Source organism: Cataglyphis hispanica, chromosome 15, assembly GCF_021464435.1.
Source record: "Cataglyphis hispanica isolate Lineage 1 chromosome 15, ULB_Chis1_1.0, whole genome shotgun sequence".
Classification (NCBI taxonomy): Eukaryota; Metazoa; Arthropoda; class Insecta; order Hymenoptera; family Formicidae; genus Cataglyphis; species Cataglyphis hispanica.
In genome coordinates, this window is record NC_065968.1 from 4,046,853 (window position 1) to 4,073,145 (window position 26,293).

At 29.0% G+C, this 26,293-nt stretch overlaps 3 protein-coding genes across 6 annotated transcripts; 2 read left to right on the forward strand and 1 right to left on the reverse strand.

Annotated features, from left to right (window-relative positions):
* The first annotated feature begins 231 nt into the window (after window positions 1-231).
* LOC126855276 (60S ribosomal protein L9) lies at window positions 232-2,539 on the forward strand. Its single transcript, XM_050602750.1, has 4 exons — window positions 232-304; window positions 1,577-1,715; window positions 1,982-2,309; window positions 2,403-2,539. The coding sequence occupies exons 2-4, from the start codon at window positions 1,578-1,580 to the stop codon at window positions 2,507-2,509; spliced, it is 573 nt and encodes a 190-aa protein (XP_050458707.1). The 5' UTR covers window positions 232-304; window position 1,577; the 3' UTR covers window positions 2,510-2,539.
* Window positions 2,540-5,549: 3,010 nt separating this feature from the next.
* LOC126855172 (ATP-binding cassette sub-family G member 4) lies at window positions 5,550-19,575 on the forward strand. 3 transcript variants are annotated; one of them, XM_050602586.1, is made up of 15 exons: window positions 5,602-5,706; window positions 6,036-6,105; window positions 13,033-13,323; window positions 13,550-13,733; window positions 13,982-14,105; window positions 14,617-14,762; window positions 15,762-15,885; window positions 16,054-16,168; window positions 16,287-16,415; window positions 16,550-16,665; window positions 16,807-16,975; window positions 17,092-17,134; window positions 17,239-17,452; window positions 17,642-17,775; window positions 18,020-19,575. In XM_050602586.1, the coding sequence occupies exons 3-15, from the start codon at window positions 13,119-13,121 to the stop codon at window positions 18,237-18,239; spliced, it is 1,923 nt and encodes a 640-aa protein (XP_050458543.1). In that variant the 5' UTR covers window positions 5,602-5,706; window positions 6,036-6,105; window positions 13,033-13,118; the 3' UTR covers window positions 18,240-19,575. The 3 variants fall into 3 exon arrangements, with proteins under 3 accessions (XP_050458542.1, XP_050458543.1, XP_050458544.1); XM_050602585.1 differs by lacking the exon at window positions 6,036-6,105 and having other exon boundaries at window positions 5,550-5,706; XM_050602587.1 differs by lacking the exons at window positions 5,602-5,706; window positions 6,036-6,105 and adding an exon at window positions 8,912-9,064.
* A 106-nt stretch (window positions 19,576-19,681) lies between these two features.
* Window positions 19,682-26,281, reverse strand: LOC126855174 (ATP-binding cassette sub-family G member 4-like). Of its 2 annotated transcripts, XM_050602588.1 has the most exons (11): window positions 25,809-26,278; window positions 23,763-24,073; window positions 23,262-23,435; window positions 22,909-23,119; window positions 22,302-22,409; window positions 21,772-21,917; window positions 21,526-21,694; window positions 21,139-21,239; window positions 20,400-20,555; window positions 20,109-20,227; window positions 19,682-20,005 (listed from the first exon to the last, which is right to left on the reverse strand). In XM_050602588.1, exons 1-11 carry the CDS (start codon window positions 25,978-25,980, stop codon window positions 19,777-19,779), a joined length of 1,896 nt encoding a protein of 631 aa, XP_050458545.1. In that variant the 5' UTR covers window positions 25,981-26,278; the 3' UTR covers window positions 19,682-19,776. The 2 variants fall into 2 exon arrangements, with proteins under 2 accessions (XP_050458545.1, XP_050458546.1); XM_050602589.1 differs by lacking the exon at window positions 19,682-20,005 and having other exon boundaries at window positions 20,110-20,227; window positions 20,304-20,555; window positions 25,809-26,281.
* Window positions 26,282-26,293: the final 12 nt, after the last annotated feature.

The window sequence follows — 26,293 nt, forward strand, 5'->3', positions numbered from 1 at the left end:
CAAAATTGTGTCGGATTTTACTCCTCGAAAAAGGGCGGAATTTCTACCGATGAATAATAATATTTGATGTAGAAACGAAACTGACACACAATTCCATGAGCCTAGAGAATTTGAGCAATTCTATCCATCGTGGACAAGTGGACAATACTCAGCGCCATCTGAGCGGATGAGTCGCGTAACTAAAATATAACCAGAAGTAATATATATTGTGGCCTCTCTGTGTTGCTTCACATTTTCATCGGAACTGGTAGATGGGTCTTCGCTCTTTATAATTCTTTTCCGGTTATCGAGTGACGTGCTTCAGGTAAGAAAATTTCCTCGTGAAGAATATCTTATAAAATCGATGCAATCCATCGATTTATAAGACGGGAAATTTGCCTTTACGCGTCTCTGACATTCGTTATTTTTTCTATTTTTGGCCTGATATAATATTTTTCCGCTATAGCGAAACGTTCTGCAACAACGAGAGATATAACCTCGCGATTATAGCTCTCAACAATTGCATCCCGAGTTGTTGCTTACGCGCTGTTAAAATCGAAGAGAATAATAGAGTAGCTATGTATGAGAGATCATTTTATGAGTTTATGAGAAATTTTATAATTTTATTATTATGCAATTGTAATATCGATCCATCTTAATTTATGTAAACATACTGCTGTAAGCAGTGCTGTAATCTACATAACCTACAAACTTTATTCAACTGAAGTATGTTGTGTATTAAAATCAACAGTGCAATTGCAATTGTATTTTTTTTTTATTATTTTTTTGGATGCTATTTTATATAATACAAAAAACAAAGAGACATGTAGGAAGGCTCAAAAGTTTTTGGTCTGAACAAATTAAAACACTAATGTAATCCTGTTCCATATCAGGCTTTATGCATCAGTTTGATATCTTTACTTCCAGTAGTATGCATAAAAAAACAATATTCCATTATATTTTAAAATATTAAAAATTGAGCAATTATGTAAATTTTTGATAAAAAAAGGCAAAAAGTAGAGATTAAATATTTATAGATGCTGTATTTGACGAATCTTTCTCTTCACATTCCACAGTCAGTGAAAGATTGATAGTTTTGCTTTGGTAAAGAATTCACACCATACAACAATAATTTTTAATATTTTAGAGTAAAACGGAACAATTAATCTGTTTTAGTATGCATATTACTGGAAATACGAGATATCAAGTTTTAATTGCAGTGTAATGGAATATGGGGTTGAGGAGAGCTAGCATAGTAATATAAATTCGTATTCTAACTTATTTAGACCGAAAACTTTTAGTTCTTACTATGTATTTATTCTAGTACTTGTTGCAAAATAAAGATAAAGAATTATATGAGATTTTAATCTTACTTGTATAGAAATAAATACAAAATGTATTTCTACATCATCTTGTTCTAATTATATTTACAATGTTTTTTACTGATAATATAAATGATATTGATGATTTCAATGTGTAACAAATAATGATACGCAAATAACTATTGCTGTTTTTATTACATTTGTAGCTGCAATTATTATGATAGTTTAGTTGCTTAATTTACAAAATGTTTATGTGTAAATTTCTTTCATTCCAGAATGAAGCAGATTGTTACCAATCAAACAGTTAAAATCCCAGAGGGATTAAATGTTACAGTCAAGTCTCGTCTGGTGACTGTAAAAGGTCCACGAGGTGTTTTGAAACGATCCTTCAAACATCTTGCACTTGATATTCGAGTAAGCAAAAATATTTATATATATATATATATATTCATATAATTACAGAATATTTTTAGGAATATATATATACTATGTCTTTTTTACAAAATCTTTCATTAATTATAAATTTAACCAATTGCATTATTAAAAATATATTTTGATGATAACCAGGATTCCCCTTCATTTTTCATAAATGATAAATCTTTATCTGAAACATTTGTGATTTACACACAATGTATGTAACATCTACATCATGCTTTATATTTTGTTAATATATATTTTAGATGATAAGTCCGAGATTATTGAAAGTTGAAAAATGGTTTGGTACAAAGAAAGAACTAGCTGCTGTTCGTACCGTATGTTCTCATATTGAGAACATGCTTAAAGGTGTCACGAAAGGCTATCAATATAAAATGCGAGCTGTGTACGCCCATTTCCCAATTAACTGTGTGACTACAGAGAATAACACAGTTATTGAAATTCGTAACTTTTTGGGTGAAAAATACATACGGCGGGTTAAAATGGCACCAGGTGTAACTGTTACGAATTCTGGTAAACAAAAGGACGAATTGATTATAGAAGGAAATTCGTTGGAAGATGTATCTCGTTCAGGTAAATATCTTCAAATCATTTCTTTAAATAACTAAATGTGTAAAGAAATAAACTTATGAAATACTTCATAAATATTATATGGTTTTATTTCAGCTGCCCTCATACAACAGTCAACGACTGTGAAAAATAAGGATATAAGAAAGTTTTTGGATGGCTTATATGTATCAGAAAAAACAACAGTTGTATTAGATGATGAATAAATTCCTCATCTAATTACATCTAAACAATAATTTACATTAATTTTTATTGACCTAACACTATAATAAATGTACAGTTTTCTTTTTTCATATTTTCTATTTCCATTGATGACAGTTTGATATAATATACTCAACAATAGGAATATTTTAACAAGTGAATTTATGCACATGTAAGAGCATATATGTTTTTTCTATATGTCCTAACATGCGTTTAAATTCATGTGTTAAAGCATTCCTACTCTGTGTGTGTAGAAAAAAAATTATATGCAGTGTATTCAAATTAAGTGCATTCTATACAACATTATTAAAAAAAAGATTATATATATATATAATCAGCTTATTGAAATGCGCAATCAGTAAAGATATAAAACATGCACGCGATTTAATTTTTATTTATTATTGAACTTTATCTCTTTGATTACCAGAACATTATTATGTTATATGACGTATATAAGTACAAAAATATCGATGCACTTTTATAATTAGAATTTTTATTATTAGATCATAGTGAGAATGTCTTCACTATTTATAACAAAAAGCACAGAGCATGATTGATATAAATGCGAGATCGGGTCAAGGATCATGTTGTGAAGCACTTTATTATGATGTTATCATATGATTTGTAACGAATTATTTTAACGATATAATGGAATTATTTCATTTTCACACGAAAACAAAACATTTGCAGTGTGAAACAAAGTAATGTACTGATTTTTCAATGTACTTCAAGGAAGTTTTATTTTCACTAATACATCTTTGGAGATGTAATGATCTTTTTAACAACAATGCTTTAACATATTTTAAATATAAAATGATGAATATGTTATAAAATTTTAATCACACGCGAAAGACATTTGTTATTTAAAAGGCTTGTAAAACAGGTGCATTTACTTGCGATTTTTATATAACTGCAAAAAATCGGATTGCAAATACAATATAAAATCTATATGTATATATGTATATTATATTGACGTTTTTTTTGTTTAGTTAATCGCAGAAATGATTTGAGAAAAAAAGATAAAAGCTCGACGCCGAAATGTGTTTTTTTAGTCAAAGTAATATATAAAAGTTTCTTTCTACGATCTCGTAATACAATCGAGGCTTTTACTTTTCTGTTGCTATTAATTACATATACAGTATAACAATACTTTTGAAAAATCAATGTGATATAGCGTACGTCGATATATATGTATATATATATTACAATAACATGGCAAAATAAACTAAGATCAAATGAAAGTAGAAGATAAAGAGAACGGAAAGAGTGAACTAGATTATGTTATAATATATAACACAAGAACAATGGAAAACATTAAAGTGGAAGGGAAGAGATATAGTAACAATATATTGCTCAAATACATATGTTTTTACATAAAAATTGCAAAAATATAATATCTCGTCGAATTTAAAACAGGAAAAAATTATTACGGTAAAATATGACATTCACAGAACGTGTAAAAATAAAGCTGCAATACGACTAGAATTTATTTATTTCCTATTTTATTTTTTAATTTGTTTTATCAATATATCGTCAATTATCTGCGTCAGGAAGTAAATAGAAAAATAAAAAGAAAAATAACATTATTTATTATTTTATTCGAAAAGAACAATTATGTAATGTCAAGCCAAAGAATGTGTGTGCTTCTTTTTCTGAAAGTCGAGTTTTTAGCACTGTACTCTAAGAAACTATAAAATCGCGGTGTCAGAAATTCTTTAGCCAATTCGATTACAATATTATTGTAATATGAATAACATCGATATAAATCTGTGAATAACAATTCTTCGAATATCAGGACGCATTGCGCAAGCGATCAATTGCTCATTGTACGTTCGATTTGTACCTTTGGACTTTTATATACATGTCGATAAGATTAGATCTTTGGTCCGTAGTATATCTCGGTTTCGATCTTACAGCTCTTATTTTATTCATCTTTTTTATAGTATATAAAGAGAACTGAAAGAGTGAACTAGATTATGTTATAATATATAACACAAGAACAATGGAAAACATTAAAGTGGAAGGGAAGAGATATAGTAACAATATATTGCTCAAATACATATGTTTTTATATAAAAATTGCAAAAATATAATATCTCGTCGAATTTAAAACAGGAAAAAATTATTACGGTAAAACCTTTGTATTCTCCATACAACACAAATGTTACCACATGCTTTTAATAGCAATTATATAGACATATAAAAAATTATCGGATCGATAACCGACAGGTGAAGGCGAAACATTTCAAACAACTTTAATAATTTTAAAATGACAAGATAAGCTTGAAAAATAATGTTAATTATATATATGATGGTGTATGTGAGTGTAAAGAGAGAGAGAGAGAGATATTTGGAAAATTGTGTCATCGAAAATGCGTCTTTTTTATATAGTTTAATTGATATATTTTAATCAAACTTTTCGAATTCTTACATTATTAGACTAAATAGAATGATCATTTTAATTATATTAAGTATACTATAGCAGCTTACGTGGATATTTCTGTTTATTTCTATAAACTATTTATTAAATAACGAGCCAAATAATTATAAATTAATCCAACGATTACGATTGTCACGCATAGATAAGATTTATTGTCGTATTAAAATTTGACTTATTATTTAGATGTTTCATCGATGTACGTGCTTGAAGGAAAGTAAACTGAAGGAAGTCTTCGACAATTTGTTTTATCAGCACATATTATGTTATCTATTATTAACGGTTCTCTTATATCTTTCAGTAGAATAAAATTTTGCTAAAATTTATTAGAGAAATTTTGCATCAATAATATATATATATTTTTTAAGACAAAATAAAAAATATTTTTTATTTTTTATTTTAAATATTTTAATAAATTAAAAATTAGTTTTTTGTTTAATAAATAGAAAATTAATATCCTTTGCATCGATAATATTATTTTTTTGAACAGAAAATAAAAAGTTAAAAGTATCTTAAGCCACGGTTCTCAAATTGCAAATATTTCAATTACGTTTCGGAACATAAGCGATCGCAGGAGAGGAGAGAGATTGAAGTACCGTATTCCGAGGTGGGGGATTCGAGTGAGATAGACAGAGGAAGAAAAGCGGGAAACGGTGTCTTCGAGACGGTACTTTACCCTCGGTCGTCGACAGTCCGCGTCCTGGTGTCTGCGTCTTATTGTTAGAGAGAGAATCCCGAAGAGTGTGGTGTACGGTTTATATGTACCGTAAGTACATATCATCGTTACTTTTAACGAGCGCATTTCACAATTTTACTCCGCAATATTATTGCTGTTATATAAAATTACTATAACACTATATATACATATATATATGTATATATATATATATATATATATATATAAAATTTGTAAAATATATATATATATATATATATATATATATATATATATAAATTGTATATAGAAGCAATAACATTTATATGTACACGTATGTACTTTCACATTCCGTTCACTCTTTTAACATGATCGTAAATTTCGTGCGCATTCGATGCATCAAGCATATAATGATTCTTCAGCATTATCTGTGTATTTAGAAACTGGAAGTACGATTACCAAATGTCAAAAGTTACAAGTCAAGTGTCTTATCACACTTCCGATGAACACGTGAGTAATTTTGTTTTGCTTTGGATTCAAGATATATGAAAAGTTCGCAAAAATTGTGAAAATGTCATGTGTATTCACTTTATCTTCAGACTTCTAAATTTATTCGGATATTTCGCTGAAAAATTAGATTTCATCATTTCATCCTCATTCACGTGATCCAAAAAGTTCAAGTTTTTTTGGGAAGGTTGCTTGATAGCGAGGATTGATTGACTAATGAATTTCCGTCAAAATATTATCCACTATAATCCACATTTTACGCGCGTGTAAGAATACGTAAAATATTTAAAAATTGCAACACTTTAATCATACAAGATTGCAAAAAAGAAAAAGAAACACAACAATTATTTATTAAGATATTCGAAGATATCACGTTCTGTCTATCAAATCCATCAAATATTATATCTCAAAGGTCGCATAATCAAAAACAAAAGCGATGAAGATATTGGCATCTCTATCCCCTACAGTTGCCAAATTCGTCGAAAGCGTGTCTGCTGTAAAAATTTAATTTTTCGCTAATTCAAAGCGATAATTCTCTTCTACTCGCGTTCATTCAACAGCCTTCTATTTTCTGCTTGTGTCACGCTAAATAATTTCACAGTCAATCAGACAGACATTTTATTGTTTACGTTTGGTGTTAATGCAAGGAATTTATCTCTCGTTTATTATAACTCGATTTATCGCAATCGAAAAGTCATTGTCCCTTTGGTGGAGTTTTTGCATATAGAAGGAATTAGCTGATTTTTGATCATTTGATGGAAATTTTTTTTTCTGTAAAAAAACAAGCCGTCAAAAATATATCTAAGAACGCGCATGTTTTATGTTAATTATTATTTTTAATTGCATGGAGGTTGATTAAAAAAAAATTCTAAATGTTCTAAAAATATCAAAATACAATAGTTTGAAAAAAAAAAAGTTAGAGGCGATTAAAATTAATGGCGTCCAAATAATTGCATTGCGCGTGAAAAAGAGATGACAAGTAAATTTAATGTTTGATTTTATATGTGTCCCACAAGGACAGAAAATCTCCAGTTGACGTAATTCACATGTATAAGATGCCGTTGTAATAGAGACAGAACTTTGATTGATTAATATTTTATCGGTTTGTATAATATTCGTTATCTAGTTTTTTTTCTAAATTTAGAAGAAATATTATCGTAAACAATATTATCGTAAACTGTATAATTTTTTCGGAGACTGTTTTAAATATATTTTTAAAACAAATCTTACTATTTTCTTCTACGTGCTTAAAAAATTATAAATATAATAAAATTATAAATATATAAATTATTGCAAATATATATGTTTTTTGACAAAATTTTGACAAAAATTTACAATTTTTTATTTTAATGTCCGTTATATCAATTTTATTTTTGTTAAATTTGCATTTTGATGTGAGACTCGTATTCAGCGATTAAAAGAAAAATTTTCAAATTTAAATAAATATATAAAAATTACTTGATGGATCCTTGATGATATAATTAATCACATTTTCCATAATAGACTTTATTTAATAAATATCTTTTTAATATCTTATTATTATATTATATAACTAATATATTGTACAATCAATTTTTTTTTAAAGACAAAATCCCAATAATATATTATGTACTTTGACTGCAAGAAAACTTCTTCAATACATTACAAACTGCTGGTCACAATACGATAAGTTATATTAAATTAGTTCATTTTTGGAACTTTAACTGCAAATTTCTCAAAATTGTGATATGCTAAAGTAATTTGAGAACTAAAATCGTATTCAGCGTAAAAAATCCACGGAAAATTCTTTCTCGTGTGTATTTTTTGTTGAACTATGTTATCAATAAAAGTAACTATGTTATCAATAAATGCAACTGTGTTATGATAAGTGTAATTTGTTGTATTCACAGCTAAAATTACACACAGTTTAAAATTCTTAATGTTATCACTATAAATATAATCTCATTATTTTATAAGAAATATATCTTATAAAATAATGTCGTATGTATGTGAGGCAATAATTTTTTATTAAAAGAATCAATGTGTAATACTATTCATTCTCTTAAAAAAAATTGCTGAACAAAGATTGTCTAATGAATATTTACGTGCGTCAAAATCAAAGTCTACTTTTTTATTTTTTTAAATATATATCCTCGTGTCTTGAAATCTCATTAGATTGCTTAACTCCTTATTAGTCGCTCTTTTGCTGAAATTGCAGAAGATATATTTTATAAATTAATAACACGCATAACATGAATTAATCAGAGAATAAATAAATATTATCAATAAATTACACAAGTCATTCAACTCATCTAACAATAAAAAGCGAATGTGTGTGATGAAGCACCGTGTGTGAAAAGCAAATGTGAAACGTGATTTTCCCGAGAGATGTCCAGCCTCGCGCGGTCCGGATCTTTTTCTCCCTCCCTCTCTCTTTCTCTCTCTCTCTCTCTCTCTCTCTCTCTCTCTCTTTTTCGTGAACTTTGTACGCAACTATTCATTCTGCATACACTATTAATCATCCGCTTATCTGTCAATATGACAGCTAAAGAAGACACGAGAGTCACCCAATAAATAATACCAATCGAAAAATCTTTTATTAAATTAAGCGTCTAAATAAATTTTTAATAGACGTTTTCTTCGATTTGTATTTCTCTCTCGGCAGTTTTTGAATAGAAGCTTTCTCGAGAAAATTTCGAATTGCCCCGATAACGACATGTATGGACTTCTATATCCTTTATCAGGGGGCGCAAAGCACGCGCGTCAATGATAAGCAATGTTTTCTACTCGATCAGCGTGTCGTTGATTTGTACCCAGGCATATCTTTCTTTGTTCCGTGACTGCACTGACGAACGCGTCCGACTAAGCATATTATAATCGACAATTGTCGTTACATCGAATAGTTTCATTCTCTCCTTGACGCGAAGTGTAACCCAGCGTCTTCGAATATTGCATTCATCGAGCGTAGTATTTACATGTCAAGGTAGTAGAAAACAAGATTTATAAAAGAGCGCAATCAAAAACATTCAGTTTGGCTTGATTCTTTGCATAATGTTTTCTAATCAACAAGTTTGTTTATGCGTCTTTGTGCATATCCTTTTTTTCTAAATGCAATTGCAAGAATATTTTTAATCTGGTTAATTTATGCTGAAGTGTGTGAAAATCCATGTGTGCCATCGCGAATCCCTGCATTCTTATAAGTATAATAAATTAAGATGCATATCAAAGGAGAATTGTTTTTTGCAAAATCTCTGACAATGAAATGTCTGAAACAAAATATAACGTACATGGCATTGCGCGTTAAGATTAATTATTTATGAAAGAATTGTATACATTAAAACTCTCTCTCTCTCTCTCTCTCTCTCTCTCTCTCTCTCTCTCTCTTTCTCAATGTACACATATGTATAGATATCCTGAGAAATATTAAAAAGTCAGTTCGAAGAATATGTGTGAAAAATTTTCATCGATACTTATAATTATTTGCATTTAGTTATATAATCATTAATCGGTGTCGATATATTATTTATGACAAACAAAATTTTCACACAAAAAGCTTTTCTAGGTCATATTAAAAGAACTCGGAAAAATTTCGAACTGTTTAATTACTTTAATTATGAAACATATATTATAAACGGCCATTATCATGTATATAACCGTTTAAAAAATTAATAATAATAAGACTGCGAAAATATTAATGGATAAAATATGAGGAAACTAATTTATGCGAGACACACCTGCATAATTATATATAATTGCATATATAATTTTTCCGTATGTGCGTCATCGATTTAATTTGATATATAATGCCTTGTTTTAAATGAACGAAAAGAAGTGAACAGCAATATATACATATATATTGTCTCAAGAATTCTCATTATTATTGCCGACACGATCTGCGTCGCGAATATGTACGTTTTTGAAGATTTGTTTTATCGAATTTGGAAACAGTGAGGCAATCGTATCCTATCGCGTTTCAAATGTCATCAAAAATTGTCATAAAAAATGTCATAAAAAATTTGAATATAGAAAGCTACTTCTCCTCTCGGACACTTTACTTTACTGGCAACAATATGACTTGAGAAAAGTGTTTGAGATCGTACATCTTTTCCGTCTGATAGATGATGTGGCACAACGCGAATAAACATAGACGTAGACTTTCTCAATCATTGTAAAAGTTGACGGACAAGTACACATTTACATCAGCCAAATGTACACTCTATCCATACTAGCTCTCTTTACAAGTATCCTACCTTACTTTCACCTTCACCTGTATATAACATATAAAATATAAATATATATATATATATATATATATATATATATATATATATTATATATAATTATTTTTTTCTATTTAATAAAATCAGTAGATTTTTATCTTTAATTTTGTGAACTTTCTATCTAAATTCGCGAACAATCTAAGAAAAATCTAAACAAGATCTAAGATGACATTTAATTTGCAAAGCATTTGAATATAAGAATTAATTGATTGATTCAATGTTGAAATTATGTCGAAATAATAGTCAAAGAAACATCAAAAATTCATATCAATTTGATTAGAATTTTTTTATTTCAACATTTCATGTTTGACGTTAGTTGAATATTAAATATATTTCTGATTAAGTAAGAATTATGCCGCGATCGAACAGTTAGGCGTATCTAATGTAACGTAATACTTTTTTGATCTTAATTATTCTGACATATTATAATTATATTTGCATATTTGCAAGATTCGAGAGAAACTTGTAAAAATTAAAGACACCTGTAAAAATTAAAGTATGAAAAAGACAGGAATGATTGAAAGAGTATTTCGATTGAACGGATTTCTTCAAACCTATGATGAAGACGTTAATAAACAACGCTATAAAAAAAGTATAATAAATGATTTCTTATGATTAATCGCAAATGTGGAGCATCAAGAACTATTTACTAACAATAATTGAGCGGCGATCCGTATGTTTCTTTTATCCGCATGACGTCAAAGTCTACGAAATAGCCTCGTATAGCACGCTAAATATTTTGCTCCGTATTTTGCTTATCGCCGTTTGCGTATAAGAGAGAGGATTATTATAAAAATCCATTCTTCGCATTGGTGACAGTTTTTTTTTTCGGTTCATGCGCGTTTACGATAATATATCTTTGACGCAATTCTAAAACTCAAACTACGTACTCATCGATTATCTTTTCTCATTTCCTCTTTTTATCGCGGATTATTCATTGAATTAACAATCACTCTATTGTTGATTTTTCTATCGAAATAGTGCAAGGCTTGTCCGCGAAAATTGAAAAAAAATAATTAAATAAAAATCGACAATATTAGCTCGGTATGTTTATATCTGTTTACGATTAGATAAAATTGATGTTTCTCTTATCGATGAAATCATCAAATGTTACTGGACTTAGTACTTTTCAAGTGTAATTAGAATGATACAATCTTGTTGACGCAAAATTGACATTTTTCTTAAATCTACGCTTTGCATAATCACAATACTTCGTTTGTTTTTTTTTTCTGTGTTAATATTAAATATTAATTTTTGTAGTATATCTTTGTTTTGTAAATTAAGTATTCGCATTTCTTCCACTGATTTTATCATGTTATTTGAAATTAAATGTGATTGTTTACTTAATATATTATGACTGTTGTTGTATATGTAAATGTAAATAATTATGGAATAAATTCACACACACACATTTTCGTGTGATTTGGGTTTAATTAGACTGCCATATCTTTCTTAAGTGCGTGATAAAATTTTATATTATACAGCAGCACACAAAGAAATTAAAAACGAGAATTTAAAATTTATATTTCAAAATCTTAATAAATTATATCTACACGTGTAAAAATATTGAAAAAAAATATCTCTAAGTCTTTTAAAAAAGTCTTTTACAAAACACTTTTAAATATCATATCGTTTTAGATTTTATTACCAAAATAAATTATCTATTATAAGCAATTAGCACATATACTTTTTGCGTATATATTTAATGTCATGTCTTAGAAAAACTCTCATTCCATTGTTAATGAGTAATCATGAAACATTCGATCAAAGATTTATCTGACAAATACAAAATTACCTTTGATTGCGCGCATGAGAAATGATATACATTGATAAACAAGAAACGAACGCATGTACATATGTAAATTACATAGCGAATTAATGTTTTGGCGAATTTTCTTTCTGACAAACTTGCGCGTTGTATTTATTCTTTAATCTGCACGAATAATGTAAGTAAATAAAAAGTAATTGATCATATTTTATAGTAACATTATCAATATCGTTATGTAAAGTGAAAAAAGAAGAAAGACACTTGCTTAATAAATTTTTATTTAATATTATATCCTTGAATAAATACACACACAAATCTCTTTCTCTTTCTCTCTCTCTCTCATGTTTCTCTGTTGTTGATATCAAGATTTATAATGCGACTTTGTCCCCTAAATGACTCGTAAATAACTTCTACCTACTAATTAATAATTCTATTATCATTGAGTGTTATTGTAATAAGTATCGATTCTCTAAAATATGTTAATTTAATCGATAGAAACAATATCGTAAAACTATAGATTATAATTCTACAGCTTTGACAAGCGTAAAATATTCCATTTTGTCTTCAAATCATAGAACATATAACATTATTCATGTTTAGAGTAACGTATCGATATAGTGGTTTGTAATTTTAAGAAAAAATAACGTAGCACGTAGAGCAAAATTACGTAAATAAAAATCTTAAATCACATAAAAAAACCAACTTGTCAGCTCAAGGTCTTCTGGCTAGAATAAAATCATAAAATCTCGACCACATTAGACCTTGATTTTTAATTGGCTTTGAAAATGAAGATAATCTATGCAAATCTTGCATAGATAAGCTAAATATGTTGTAACAAAAAAATAATTGCTTATCTATTTTTAAGAATTCTGCTACTTATTTTGCTGGTTTTTTTTATTCTAGGTTGTCCGTTGAAACGATAGATGACTGTTCGAGTATAAACGCCTCCTATCATCCAACGAGTATACGCTTATAAAGCACACATAACGATGGAGGTATTGATACACGAAGCGAGTAACCGGCAAGAAATCAGAGCGAGCGAGCCGACTTGCACGATCGATCTTAAATCAACGTCCAAAACAAAACGAGAGGACGTCGATACACCATTTCAGATTAAACGTAAAGATGATAAAGAACCGATCGACATCATCTTCGAGAACATCACTTATACTGTGAGACTCGGCTTTAGGAAAGGTACTTCTCTCTTACCTCTTCGGATAAAGATGCTTTTTTTTGCGCCAATTTTGATGTGTATTTTATAAAAAAAAAAAAAAAAATATTTTATATAGTATAATAATAAATTCAACTGATTGTAATCAAATAAAGATAAATGTTAAATAAAGAATTATGAAGTTATATAAATTATATATATTATTTTCAATCACGAGAAAATAAATTCCTTAAATTCTTAAAATTTTAGGCACGAAAGAGATTTTACATGGGATTAATGGAAGGCTTCCAAGCAAACAGTTGATAGCTTTGATGGGACCATCTGGTGCCGGGAAATCTACGTTACTCGACATCCTGTCCGGATTTCGCATAACTGGCGTCCAAGGCAATGTACTAATCAATGGTCGCAACCGGCATCTAAATTCCTTTCGAAAGTAAGCGGATAGCAATATTTTATTATTTATTTCAAATTTATTCATATTTTTAATTATTAATATAAATAATTAATAGAGATATATCATTGAGTTTAGTGATCTCTTAAATTTATTATCTCTCTTTTCCAAATCAGCAATATCTTTTAACGTTAACAAAATATATTTTTCATAATCAATATTAATTTTTACTCGTCTTGCAATCGCTTCGCGCTCTTTTTCCTTTTTCAACGCTTCTTTTGCATCCTCAGATGCAGTGCGTACATCACGCAAGACGATCGATTGGAACCGTTACTCACCGTGATCGAAAACATGAGAGTCGCCGCTGATTTAAAGCTTCCGACAAGCACGTCACGACACGAGAAAGAAATTATCGTAAGTAAAAATTTGTCAATCATCGCACAGAATCATCGAGATGCTTTATTTCAAATCAATATTGAATTCATTTGCCATATTACGAAAAATATACTATGATTAAAGATAATAAAAATTCTCTAGATTAATATTATATAAATAATTCAGATTTAAAATGTACAAGTATTTTGTATAATTATTTAATTATTTAGAAAATAGCACCAAACTTGAATAAATATTATATTTGTTTGTCTTCATCTGTTGAATAATTTAAATAATAAAAAAGAAATTAAAATTGCATTAAATTTTACTTTGTAATATTTTTATTTAATATAATTATTATAATAAAAATCTTGTTTATTGTTAATGTAATAAAAATCTTCGCACAAAAATGGGCAAAGGATGATCATTTATCTATTTTTCTTTTTTTCTCTTTCTTTCTCTTTCTCCCATCCCCTTTCTCTTTATCTCTATCGAGAGCGGTACTTGCACTTTATTATATAGATTAATCAATTATATACGCATGTTTCAGATCGAAGAAATTCTCACGACACTTGGTTTATACGAACATATGCATACGAGGTCCGGTAGATTAAGTGGCGGACAAAAAAAACGATTGTCCATTGCATTAGAGTTGGTTAACAATCCCACGGTTATGTTTCTTGACGAGCCGACAACGTAAGTGCGACATATAGTATTGGTCTTTTCACTTTAAGTTTCACTTTTTTTATTCATTGTACTCTGTTTGAAAATATTAAATGATCGTCTCTTAAAATGCCGATTTCATGTATAACGAATATCTAATCTAACATTTTAATAACATTAATAATATGTTATTCATATCAACAATATTTAATAATTATATTATTTCCATGTATTCGCTAATTTTATTCCCAAGCGTGTTTACGTAATGTTTTTTTCTTATATCTCTTTTAATCTTTATATATTCTGCAAAATATCAATCAAATATGAATTAACTGATATTATCTCAGTTTTAATTTGTCATTTTCATATTAAAGAGCTCCTTTAATTATTTATTTTATTATATTTTATTTCTCGCGATATTTTTTCCTTAATTATGTAAATTCTTTCAAAAACAAATTAAAGTTGAATGAATTGTCTTTGTTATAGATAAACACACAAAAACACACACAGTTTGTAATTTTTGAAAATGCACTTTAATTATTATTATAATAAAAAAAAATAAAATTTTTATATTTTTAATTTATTCTTTATTGAAAGTAAGTTTAATGAATTAATAAGACTTTTGCGATTAAATTGATATTAAAAAACACGACATTTTTTGGACAATTTTAATTTTTATTATATTAACAAAAAAAAATATGAAAAAATAATATTATATGAAAAATATAATGAAAAAACAGATTTTTTTTATTTAAAATAATTGCAAGTTATGTGAAAATTGGATTTTATTTCAGATAATTTCTCTCTCTCTCTCTCTCTTATCTTGTGATGGGAAAATGTAAATAAACATATAAACTCAATTAAAAAACACATTTGCTCAAAAAATGTTGAAAATATCAGATTATAAATATTATCTTTTTCGTTAATTTTATAGTAGCTTCTCGTGAGATTACGTTTGCAATTCGACACACCTTATTTACAACTTACTATAAATATTTTTTTTATGTTTATCATCGTTTTTATTCATTTCAGAGGTTTAGACAGCTCGTCTTGCATGCAAGTCGTAAACTTACTGAAAGTACTGGCACGACAAGGGAGGACAATAATCTGCACTATCCATCAACCTAGTGCGTCCATGTTTCAACTGTTCGATCAAGTGAGTGTCACATAAAATGTATTGCAAAATTTACTATTACAAGGAGACATACAAGATATATAATTAATAATGTGATATTACAACTTATTTAATATTCATGTACAATTTTCATGTTTAGAAAATCATGTATTTATAGTTATTAATAAAAAATAATCCAAATCTATGCAGGTGTATGTCTTAGCAAAGGGGGAATGTATGTATCAAGGAACGACGAACAAATTGCTGCCTTATTTAGAAAGCATAAAATTAACATGCCCTATGTATCACAATCCCGCCGATTATAGTACGTATAATAATTTAGCAATTCTCTAAAAAAATTATTTTATATATATATATATAATATTTTGTAGAATCTAGAGTAATATTTAGAATAATATTACAAAATATGTGTATTTGTGCAGTAATTGAACTCGCTTGCGGAGATTACGGCGAAGATAAAATTGACACATTGAGAAATGGATCGCAAAATGGAAGCAATTGGCAGTGGTTTGAAAATTCGGCAGATCTGATGGACGCGAAAAGTTTGAGAGGTAAGTGGATTGAAAGATAAATTAATGATTACCCATGCAATGAATAAAATTTCTATATTAATTAATACAGACTATCTTCATTAATTTGATTCCTAGAGCATTTATGTACATAATATATGATATCGTTCTTTCAGCGGCGCGTCCTCTGATAAATAAATTCGAAGATAAGAGCGGTCTGCACGCAACTAGTCTCGCACATCAAATCAAAATCTTGCTAAGAAGAGGATACATCATGTGTAAACGAGATACAGTACGGACGTTATATATTAAGTGATTTAATTAGCGTATTATTATAATATTTTTGTGATCTTTATCGCTTAAAATAAAATATAGCAAGATATATTCTTCGGGGGATCGAGGATACAAGAATATATTTGTATATATTTCGCAGACACTGACACATTTACGCATCGGCGTCAACGTACTCGTCGGTTTAATGCTAGGCTCGGTCTTCCTGCGATCCGGCGCCGATGGTTCGCGCGTTTTGGACAACTATAATCTCCTTTTCTCAATTCTAATCCATCACATGATGACGACAATGATGCTCACTATAGTGACGTGTAAGTATTTGTACAAATCATAAAAATGTGGAGACAAACTTGGGGGAATAATCCTTTCCGTAAGAAATTTTTACGCAAATGCATGACATAAAAAAAATATTGTTTCTGACTTGCAGTTCCCATGCAGATGTCTATCTTGGTAAAGGAAAATTTTAACAGGTAAATATCCATAATACGATAGATTATATATCGATTTTAACGCTGTGTATAGTCGCAGTCGTAAACAGGTAAAAGTACGACTTATATTTATCATTTTGATACAGATGGTACAGCATGAAGGCATTCTACACTGCTATAACGTTAATCGACGTGCCAATTTCAATAATATGCTGCATCATTTTCTCAATAATTGTATATCTCATGTCAGCGCAGCCGTTAGAGTTTATTCGATTTTTTATGTTTTTGGCCATTAGCATGCTAATAGTGTTTATAGGCCAAGGTACTGGTCTCATGATAGGCGCTGCGTTTAATGTAGTGGTGAGTGAATAATTTATAATAATAATTTTTTACGAACCATCTCTTCAAACGTCATCAGCTCTATGACGTCATCTTTTTTTTTATTACTTACAATTGTTAATAATTCATTGAGATAAGATACTTGAGTGATATAAAAATTGCATTTAATTCTCTAAATAGAATTTGATGAAAACATCTCTTGACTTTTAGAATGGGACATTTATGGGACCGACAGTGGCAGTGCCGTTGATGATGTTCGCCGGATTTGGCGTGTCATTACGCGATCTACCAAACTATCTAAAGTGGGGAACCTACATCAGTTATTTAAGATATGGTCTAGAAGGGTAAGAATTATTTTTTATGTTTCATAAATTCTTTATTTATTGTTTAATAACAACTTTATACATATATATAAAAATTATTTTTATAGCCACATAATATCTTTTATTATTTTATTTTTTATAATTTATTTATAATATTTATAGCACAGAATTATATGCAATTTAATACAATTACGATTTGAAGAATTGTATAAATTAAAAATATAACGTTTATGCGCTTAACGAGAACGACTATTTCCTTTCACAGATTCGTTGGAGCCATTTATGGTTTTGACAGACCGATTCTAGATTGCAAAGAGAAGGGCGAGCTGTACTGCCACTATAGATATCCCTCCAAATTTCTCTCCGACATCGCTATGAGGGGGGACCAATTCTGGAACGACATTATCGCGCTGAGCACGATATTAATCATCACGCGATGCGGCGCGTATTTGCTTCTACGATGGAAGATTGTTTCATACCGATAAAGCCGATGTGCGGATGGATCTTCGCAAGAAAATAAAACTATTTTTTTTTCTCATTAAGATTACAGGTGGTTGCGAATCGTACGTGTTTAATCTTCGGATTTATATCTGAAATGGAAATAGAAATCGTATCCTTGCCAAATCCAAATATTCTTTTTCTTTTTCGTTTGATTGAGCAATTGATCGTCATTCATTTTGTCTGTCAGATTGATGCATATTTTTATTATTATCGAAACTTATCCCCGAACTGATATTTATACAACGAAAAAAGTGCCATAAACACTTGATATATAATTTTTTTATATATACATATACATATAAAATTCATGAGAGTGTAATCTCTTGATAGTCGCGAATGAATGAAAACGAGTGAGACTGTGTAGGCTTGTGTATATATACGTATATATATAAATACGTATAAACACATATAAATATATCCATGCATGCGTATCAAGACACCGAAAGATATTGAGAATAATGATGATAACATACGTATGCAACGATGCCGTTAGTGAACAGTGCGATGTTGTATTTAATTTTTTTGCTCGAATGTGATATTATATAAATGCAGCATTAGAAAACTGTGCGTGGTATGATATATGGTGAATTAGTAAGATATATTTTAAACTTCAATTGCTTCTGTTATAGCCCTGACATCTTTTAGCTCGCTCGAGATTTTGATAAGCAATTATGTCAAATAGAGCTGAACCGCGTTATATGTGATAAGAATGCGATATGCAAATGATGCGCGTTTGTTTATTAAGTAATTCATATAATATTATTATATTTTTCAAAAATTTTGATATAATATTTGTCAAGTACTGTATTATCAAAATGTCATTTTCGAATTATTCCTGATATTTGAGGAAATATTGATCCTTGAATTAGTAAGATGTACTAATTGTTTATTCAGTTTAATCTTTTAAAAATATTGTGTGAATTGCCGCTCAAGAGTTTTTAAGCTTATTATGTATACTTTACATATTATTATTACAATTATTACCGTTTCATTATTAGTATATATATATATATATATATATATATATATATATATATATTTTTATGCTATTTATTATTTTATTTTATGCATATTTATGCAAAAAAAAATAATCTAACAATAAGAGAGAGAGGGAAAAAAAATTTGTTCAAACTGTCTGTTTTATATTCTCGTCAGTTTTGTCAAGTTGGCCACCCTTAATGACTATTCATCTATAATATTTTGGTTTATATAATATTGTTAAATTTAATTTATTTTATTATAATATACAATATATTAATGACTTGCAATATAATCTAATTAATTACAAGAAAAATAAATTTTATTATGTTGTTATTGTTATATCAACTGTGTGTTCTAGATCTAACAGATCTAGATGCAACGAAATTCATCTTTACTATCTTTAATATTCTTTCTTATTTCATTATCTTTGTTTTTCGATAGAGAGCAGATTTGTTCTATGATTATTTTAAAGATGCAAAGACAAATGTGTAAGTACATACATGTAAGTACATACATGTTTATTGAAATTAAGTTTATACGTCACTTTTTCGCGTAATAAATTTTCCAACAAAGCACCGCGTAGACGATGACGTGTAAACAAATTATCCAACAGCCAAGTATCATTAAAATTGCGTAGAACGACACTGTAGGCATGTCCATCGTCGAGAGAATTGTATTTGGCGAATTAAGGTAACAGTAAATCTCTGAGCAATATAAATTCGGTCGGTCATAACCGTAGATCGTTTGCATCATTCCCTCAAATCCGTATCTGCAATAAAAAATCGTGTATTTTTTTTTCTCAATTGACAGAAAAAAATCGAAATAGAAATACGCACGCAATTGCTTTAGCGAATAAAAATATATTTGTCTACCTGAAAAAACTCACGGTGCCTAAAGGCTGCAGATATACCGACATTTCCCCTATCTTCAAGAAAAATCCAGCGAACAACAACAATGGTATACTTAATGCCGGTATTAAAAAAACACCTATCTGGAAAAGATTATGTTTATGATAACTCACGTTATTTTTATACTAATTAATAATATGTAATTCGGATGATACGAACTGATTGATGGATTCTGATAAACTTATTGTTATCGTAAATGAATCATCTGTTAATTTTTATAAAGATACGAAAGATTGTCGTGTTGTGTTGCAGCACCTCAGTGTTGAAAGCTGAACCCGTCAGAATCCCAACTGTTTGTCCAAGAATTGTTATCAATACGCAAATACTCCACGCTTGAAAGAGTCTGTCAGACTCCATCGGTTGTCCAGTCACGTAATACGATATTAGAAGAAACGATGAGGAGCAAAGTATCTAAAAATTAAAGCAAATCTTTTTATCTAATAATTTTAAAAGCGAGAGATGTAGAGATGTAAATAAAAAAAAAACCAAATTTTTTTTTCATAAAATACGGTTTTTTATGAAACAAAAACAAGCCTCGTTTAGTTCTCAAAATTTTATTTTCTTCGGATATTTATATACTATTGCAAGTTGATTTTTTATTATTTTTAATTTTAATTTTTAATTTTAGATGATAGATTTGAACTAAACATTACTATTTTAAATGTAGATTCCAATTGGCTATATAATTATGCAATTATTATTTTTAATTAGATGAATTCTGTTCAAAAACAAATCAAAATTTAACTTGAATAAATTGTTTTCTGTTCCAATGTAATGATAAATACAAAAACATGATTTTTAATTCTTAAATATTTATTTTAATTATTATTTTGATATGATAATGCATTAAAATTCTTATATTTTTAAGTTTTTCTTTTTAAGAATAATTGTATTGAAAAAAACATGTCTTTTTTTTGTTTGTTTTTTAATCAAAAAAATATATATAGTAAGAAAATTATTATGTCTCGGAGCACACTTATATTAGCAAACGTACTTGCATCGGAAGATCCGTTAATATCTTTACGCTGTAATAAGCTCTCAATGAATACCAATTATTTAAATGCTCCTGCAGGAACACTGCCGCTTCCGTGGGAACTGCAAGCATGCGGTATAAAATACCGTGTTCTTTTAATACAGTATAACTAGTTATTTATGAAACTCATGCGTAAAAATTATGTATAATATTTATCACGATGAGAGTTTCAAGCATCGTATAAGTTTGGAATGTATTGCAATCATAAAAATGATATTTTTAACTCGGAAAATGTCGGTAATATTTAATTTAGTTATTTGCCAATAAGAGAAAAAAATAAATTATAACATTATACTTAAAAGTACAAAATTTTAGGAAAAAGAATATTAAAAAGGCTATCTCACTTACACATCTGCACTGCCGGCATTGAATTTGCGAAAAATAAGAATAGTAGAAGGAAAAATAAGCAAGCTATGTTGCTGTTGACTTTTTTCGCATCATTACCAAAGTCGTAAAAGACCGCCCCCAATAGTAATGCTACTGTGACATGTGCCGCGAATCTTAACATCGTCATGGTCTGAAAAGTTGAAGGAAACAAGAATAATTTTAATTTCGTACGAGAAAATTGTCAACGTTTCTTAGATCCTTACTCACGCTGTCTCGCTTGATGCAAATTAAAGCTCTTAAAAATAATATTTTTTGTTGCTGCCATGTTGACAATTTTTGTTTTGTATTATTCGCGGATGTAAGTAAAACGTCACTTTCAAAATTTTGTTTAGGAGTAGTCGATGAATCCGTTTCTGCAAAATTTGTCAAATATTAATACAATTTTACGCTTATTTTTATTTCTCTCCTCTTATTTATCTGATTTATTTCCTATTTCTTTATTGCAATTTAAATTTCCATAGAAATTGACGCATACATATATTATATATACAAGAGATAAACTTACATCTTTGTTATGCAGACATCGATGCAAGATAAGACAAAAGAATGTGTTGTCATTAATACGAACGCGAGATAAATGAATTATTGAAATAGTTGACAAAATAAAGAGTGAAAAATTCAAATAATGATTTATATCTAAGGATATGTACATATTATGTTTATAATTTATAGTTTATGTTTATAGTTTATATTATGTTTATAGTTTATATTATGTTTATAATTTATAATTCATTTACCATTTTTAAGATGTTTATTGTGCGATTTAGACTTTTCGTATTCACTACGACATATCTTGTATAGACTCTCCAAATCTCCACCTCTTTGTTCGGTTATTACCTCGAGTACTGCAATCATAAAAAACAACATTGCAACAACGTTGCAACAACATGCCATTACATGTTCCTTAATTTTTTAGAAGTTAATAATACATTTCTCTTTTTCGTTATCTAATTTTTTAATAAATATTTACTTAAATTTTTTAATGAATTTTAATGAATAGTTACTTAAATCTGCCATTTCCGCTTGCTTCAATGACAGATTTAAGTAACTATTCATTAAAAAGTTTAAATATTTATTAAAAAATTAGATAACGAGAAAGAGAAAGTAATAGCTATTATATCATCTTTTAAACAATCAATAAAAAAATTTTTATATATGTCAAAATTTCTGAAGTTATATAATCAAAAAGAGAAATCTAGATACCAAAATTATATGAAAAATAAGAGGCGATGAAGAAAACGCAAAAAACTGGGATGCTTTGCATAAACGCTCTTTCTCTAATTCTTTTTTTGTCTCCTAATGAGTCATTCCTGAAGTTGATCGATAAAAGCAATACGGCATTACCGAATTCGGCTATATTGTAGAAGCGTGGACACGTGAAGCCAGCGGACTCATATGTGTTTAATATCTCGCTCTTTGGACCGCAATACATGCATCTACCTCGGTCAAGTACCATAATGTCGTCGAACTGCGAGATCATCTGACTGCTGGGCTGATGAATCGCGCAAACCACGGTGCAATTTGCTCTCGCCATGTTATGCAGCACATTAATGAGCTGTTGAAATATCCCCCCTCCCCAATTTTAATATTATCATATGAAAGATGTAGAAAAAAATAAGAGATTTTTTTCTTAACGTATGCATGTAAATCAAATAATGTTCTTCTAAATTGATTATTATGATGTTATAACAGCCTACTTGATTAGATGCCACGCTATCGAGGCCACTCGTCGGCTCGTCCAGTAAAAAAACAGACGGTTTGGTGATCATTTCCACGCCGATGGAGAGTCTCTTTCGTTCGCCGCCACTCAACTTGTTTACCAAGGTGTCTAGGCAATTCGATAAGCCGAGACTCTCAGCGATCTCGTTCACCTGACGGAAGTAATGGAACAAATTCAAGGTTTTTCATGGATGAGATATTGATGCGCATTTTACTTTGTCACACAATATAAGAAGTAAATAAAAAACCTATTAAAATTATCTAGAAAAAAATAAAAATAATGAAAAATCGACTTGCAATAATTAAAATATAAAAATATTAAATATCTAAAAAAAAATTAAAAAAAAAAATAAATATTTTACGGAAAAATAATTTTACTTTTTTTCTATTTACTCTTATCTCTAATTGTGTTATTACACAAATTATATGGTTTATAAATAATTTCAACGGCTACTTTTTTTCGCCGTTCTCGTACTTACAATCAGACCAGCGACCAGTTGCTCGCTTTGCCTAACGAGTTTCAGGCGACTCGCTATGTAAAGGGTTTCTCTCGTCGTAAGGAACGGCAGCAAAGCGAATTCTTGCGGCACGTAACATATTTGTTTACGAAATGTTCCTCTATTTCGTTCGACGTCGTTTACAGTGATGGTGCCGTTAACATTGGCCCATTGTTCGCCCGAAATGATTTTCAGCAATGTCGTTTTTCCCGCACCGGAAGGACCGATTATCACCGTAATCTTCCCTGCTTCAAAGTGTCCGGTCACATCGCGTAAGATTGTTTTCTTGATTCCTATTGTTAAACATTTCTTCGTTAATAACTCGTTGCCGTTGTGTTGATGATAGAAACGCAAGTATTCGAACGAGATCTGCGTTATAATATAAATGGGAGAGATAAATAGATAAAATATTTTATTATCCTCACAAATAAAAATTTTACGGCATCATAAATAATGCCATTTTTTATTAATATTTTTTCTTTTTTTATTTATTCGTATATTAGTTTCCAATATTATATCCGCTAGTGTTCAAAAAGTAACAATTGTTTTACGTGTTATAATATAATCAAATATATATATCATAAAATTGACACCTCTTATCTCTGTCACTTATCAATTTCGAACGAGTAAATAAAAACACAAATAAATTGTGGTTTGCTATTATTTGTTTTAATTTAAAGAAGTTAGATCTCAGCGTAACCAATTTTTTTTTATTTTGATAATAGAGCATGTAGTAAATAATTTGTAAAAAAATTGACATAAAAGTAAATTTTAATAAAGCTATCAAGTGTCAAAAAAAAAAGACTTTTAGAAAAAAACCGAACATATGGCGTTGACAATTCTCTTTGATCAAACGATTTATTTGAGAACTAAAGGCAAACAAGATTCTATGAGTACTAGAAATTTAAAAATATTATACGATGATTTCAAAAAAATTGTTATAATGTCAATAATACTTTAATTACAGTGACGCATGCAAACTTGAGAGAGCAAAGTTTGCATATAACCAATCTATAATTACAAATTTAATGGTAGTTGTAAGATAAAGTTATTTAAAATAAATAATGCAAAATAAAAAAAGCTGATAGTTTGTTAGCGCTTTGCAATAATTGCGACTGTGTAATCAATACGCTTCGTATATACATGCGGAGAACGAGTTTCCGCTAATAATTATAACTTTTCATGTTATACGTACATAAAAAAAAAACTGCTAAAAAATTACGCTTAAAATAGTTTAAAAACAAATCATTTACAGAGTTTATTAAGTGTGTTTTATAAATATCCATATGTTGCAAAAAAAACTAATAAGTCATCCTCCATGCGTATTTATATTGTAGAGGTATCTAAAAAGTAAATTCCGATATTTCTGCGCCGCTCTGTAAAATGATGAAAAGAAAAATCATTCCATTTATAAAAATTTAGATTTGTAATATATATTTTAAGTTAGACTGATTCTTTTTTAAATAATGTAGATAATAATGCAATTATTAGATATTATTTATCTATAATATTATGAATCTATTCATATATTCCTTATTAATTAATCTAAATAACATCTATCTACTTCTGGCTAAAACTAATATCGATACTCTGAAAGTAAATTGGAATAATAACGTTGAAAATGATTTCTTTTTAGATCGCATGTGCGTATGACTTACTAATATAAAGATAAAGAAAGAAAACAAATTTTCACCGAGTTTGATAAATGATTAAGAATTCATTGACATTTCCATAACAGATAACCACTCTAAATGCACTCGCGCATAGATACTCGAGTATATTAGAGACGCGGATCACGAAACGCAAAAATATAAGAACGCGATATGCAATCGCAATGCGCGTTTATGATAGGTTGAAGCGAATGATAACAGCAAAAGAGATAACGTCAAACTTAAAAGTTATAAAAATTGCCAGAAGAATTGTACAAGCAGATATCACAGTATTAGTTAATACGCGGTCAGGAGAGACTGGCACGTTCTCAGAGAAATGGAGAAAAAGAGAACAAATGTAAAATAAAAGTATCTTTACCGTTACGATAAACTGAATAATTGAGATCGTTGAATTCGATACGCAGTTGTGACTTCCGTTCTGCCTTGGATTTCATCAATTCTTCCGTTTCGCATAATTGAATTCTACAGTCATCATCGAGCTTGTTGACTGTTGTCGCGTCATTTTTATTATTATCTCTAGCTTCCAGCATCTCTCACGTCGTATAACTGGTTGTCCGCTCCGTCAATTGATTAAATTGAATGCTCAAATTGTACAGATGAATTCGCAGGCGTGCATAATAAAAATACGACGACTCTCCTTAGATTATCTATCGACGATGTATGAACGACACACTTCCAATCTAATACTTTCAATCGACTAGTTGGTCGCTGGTAGTTACACAAGTTTGTAGTTTCTAGTCGCCTTTTACTTTGGTAGAATGAGTACTCGTGAAGTATCACTCGCGAATTCTCAACCACAACTGTCGGATGTGCTGACTATCCAGTGCTCTTTCATTCGCTGAT

Excerpts from the sequence above, each read along its gene's own strand:
- LOC126855276 (XM_050602750.1), top strand. The coding sequence starts at position 1,578 with ATGAAGCAGATTGTTACCAATCAAACAGTTAAAATCCCAGAGGGATTA. Across the intron at positions 1,716-1,981 it reads ATCTTGCACTTGATATTCGA|ATGATAAGTCCGAGATTATT; the intron begins GTAAGCAAAAAT and ends TATATATTTTAG. Across the intron at positions 2,310-2,402 it reads GGAAGATGTATCTCGTTCAG|CTGCCCTCATACAACAGTCA; the intron begins GTAAATATCTTC and ends GTTTTATTTCAG.
- LOC126855172 (XM_050602585.1), top strand. The coding sequence starts at position 13,119 with ATGGAGGTATTGATACACGAAGCGAGTAACCGGCAAGAAATCAGAGCG. Across the intron at positions 13,324-13,549 it reads GAGACTCGGCTTTAGGAAAG|GCACGAAAGAGATTTTACAT; the intron begins GTACTTCTCTCT and ends TTAAAATTTTAG. Across the intron at positions 16,169-16,286 it reads TCACAATCCCGCCGATTATA|TAATTGAACTCGCTTGCGGA; the intron begins GTACGTATAATA and ends GTATTTGTGCAG.
- LOC126855174 (XM_050602588.1), bottom strand. The coding sequence starts at position 25,980 with ATGCTGGAAGCTAGAGATAATAATAAAAATGACGCGACAACAGTCAAC. Across the intron at positions 23,436-23,762 it reads AACTGGTCGCTGGTCTGATT|GTGAACGAGATCGCTGAGAG; the intron begins GTAAGTACGAGA and ends TACTTCCGTCAG. Across the intron at positions 21,695-21,771 it reads TTTGCATCAAGCGAGACAGC|ACCATGACGATGTTAAGATT; the intron begins GTGAGTAAGGAT and ends TCAACTTTTCAG.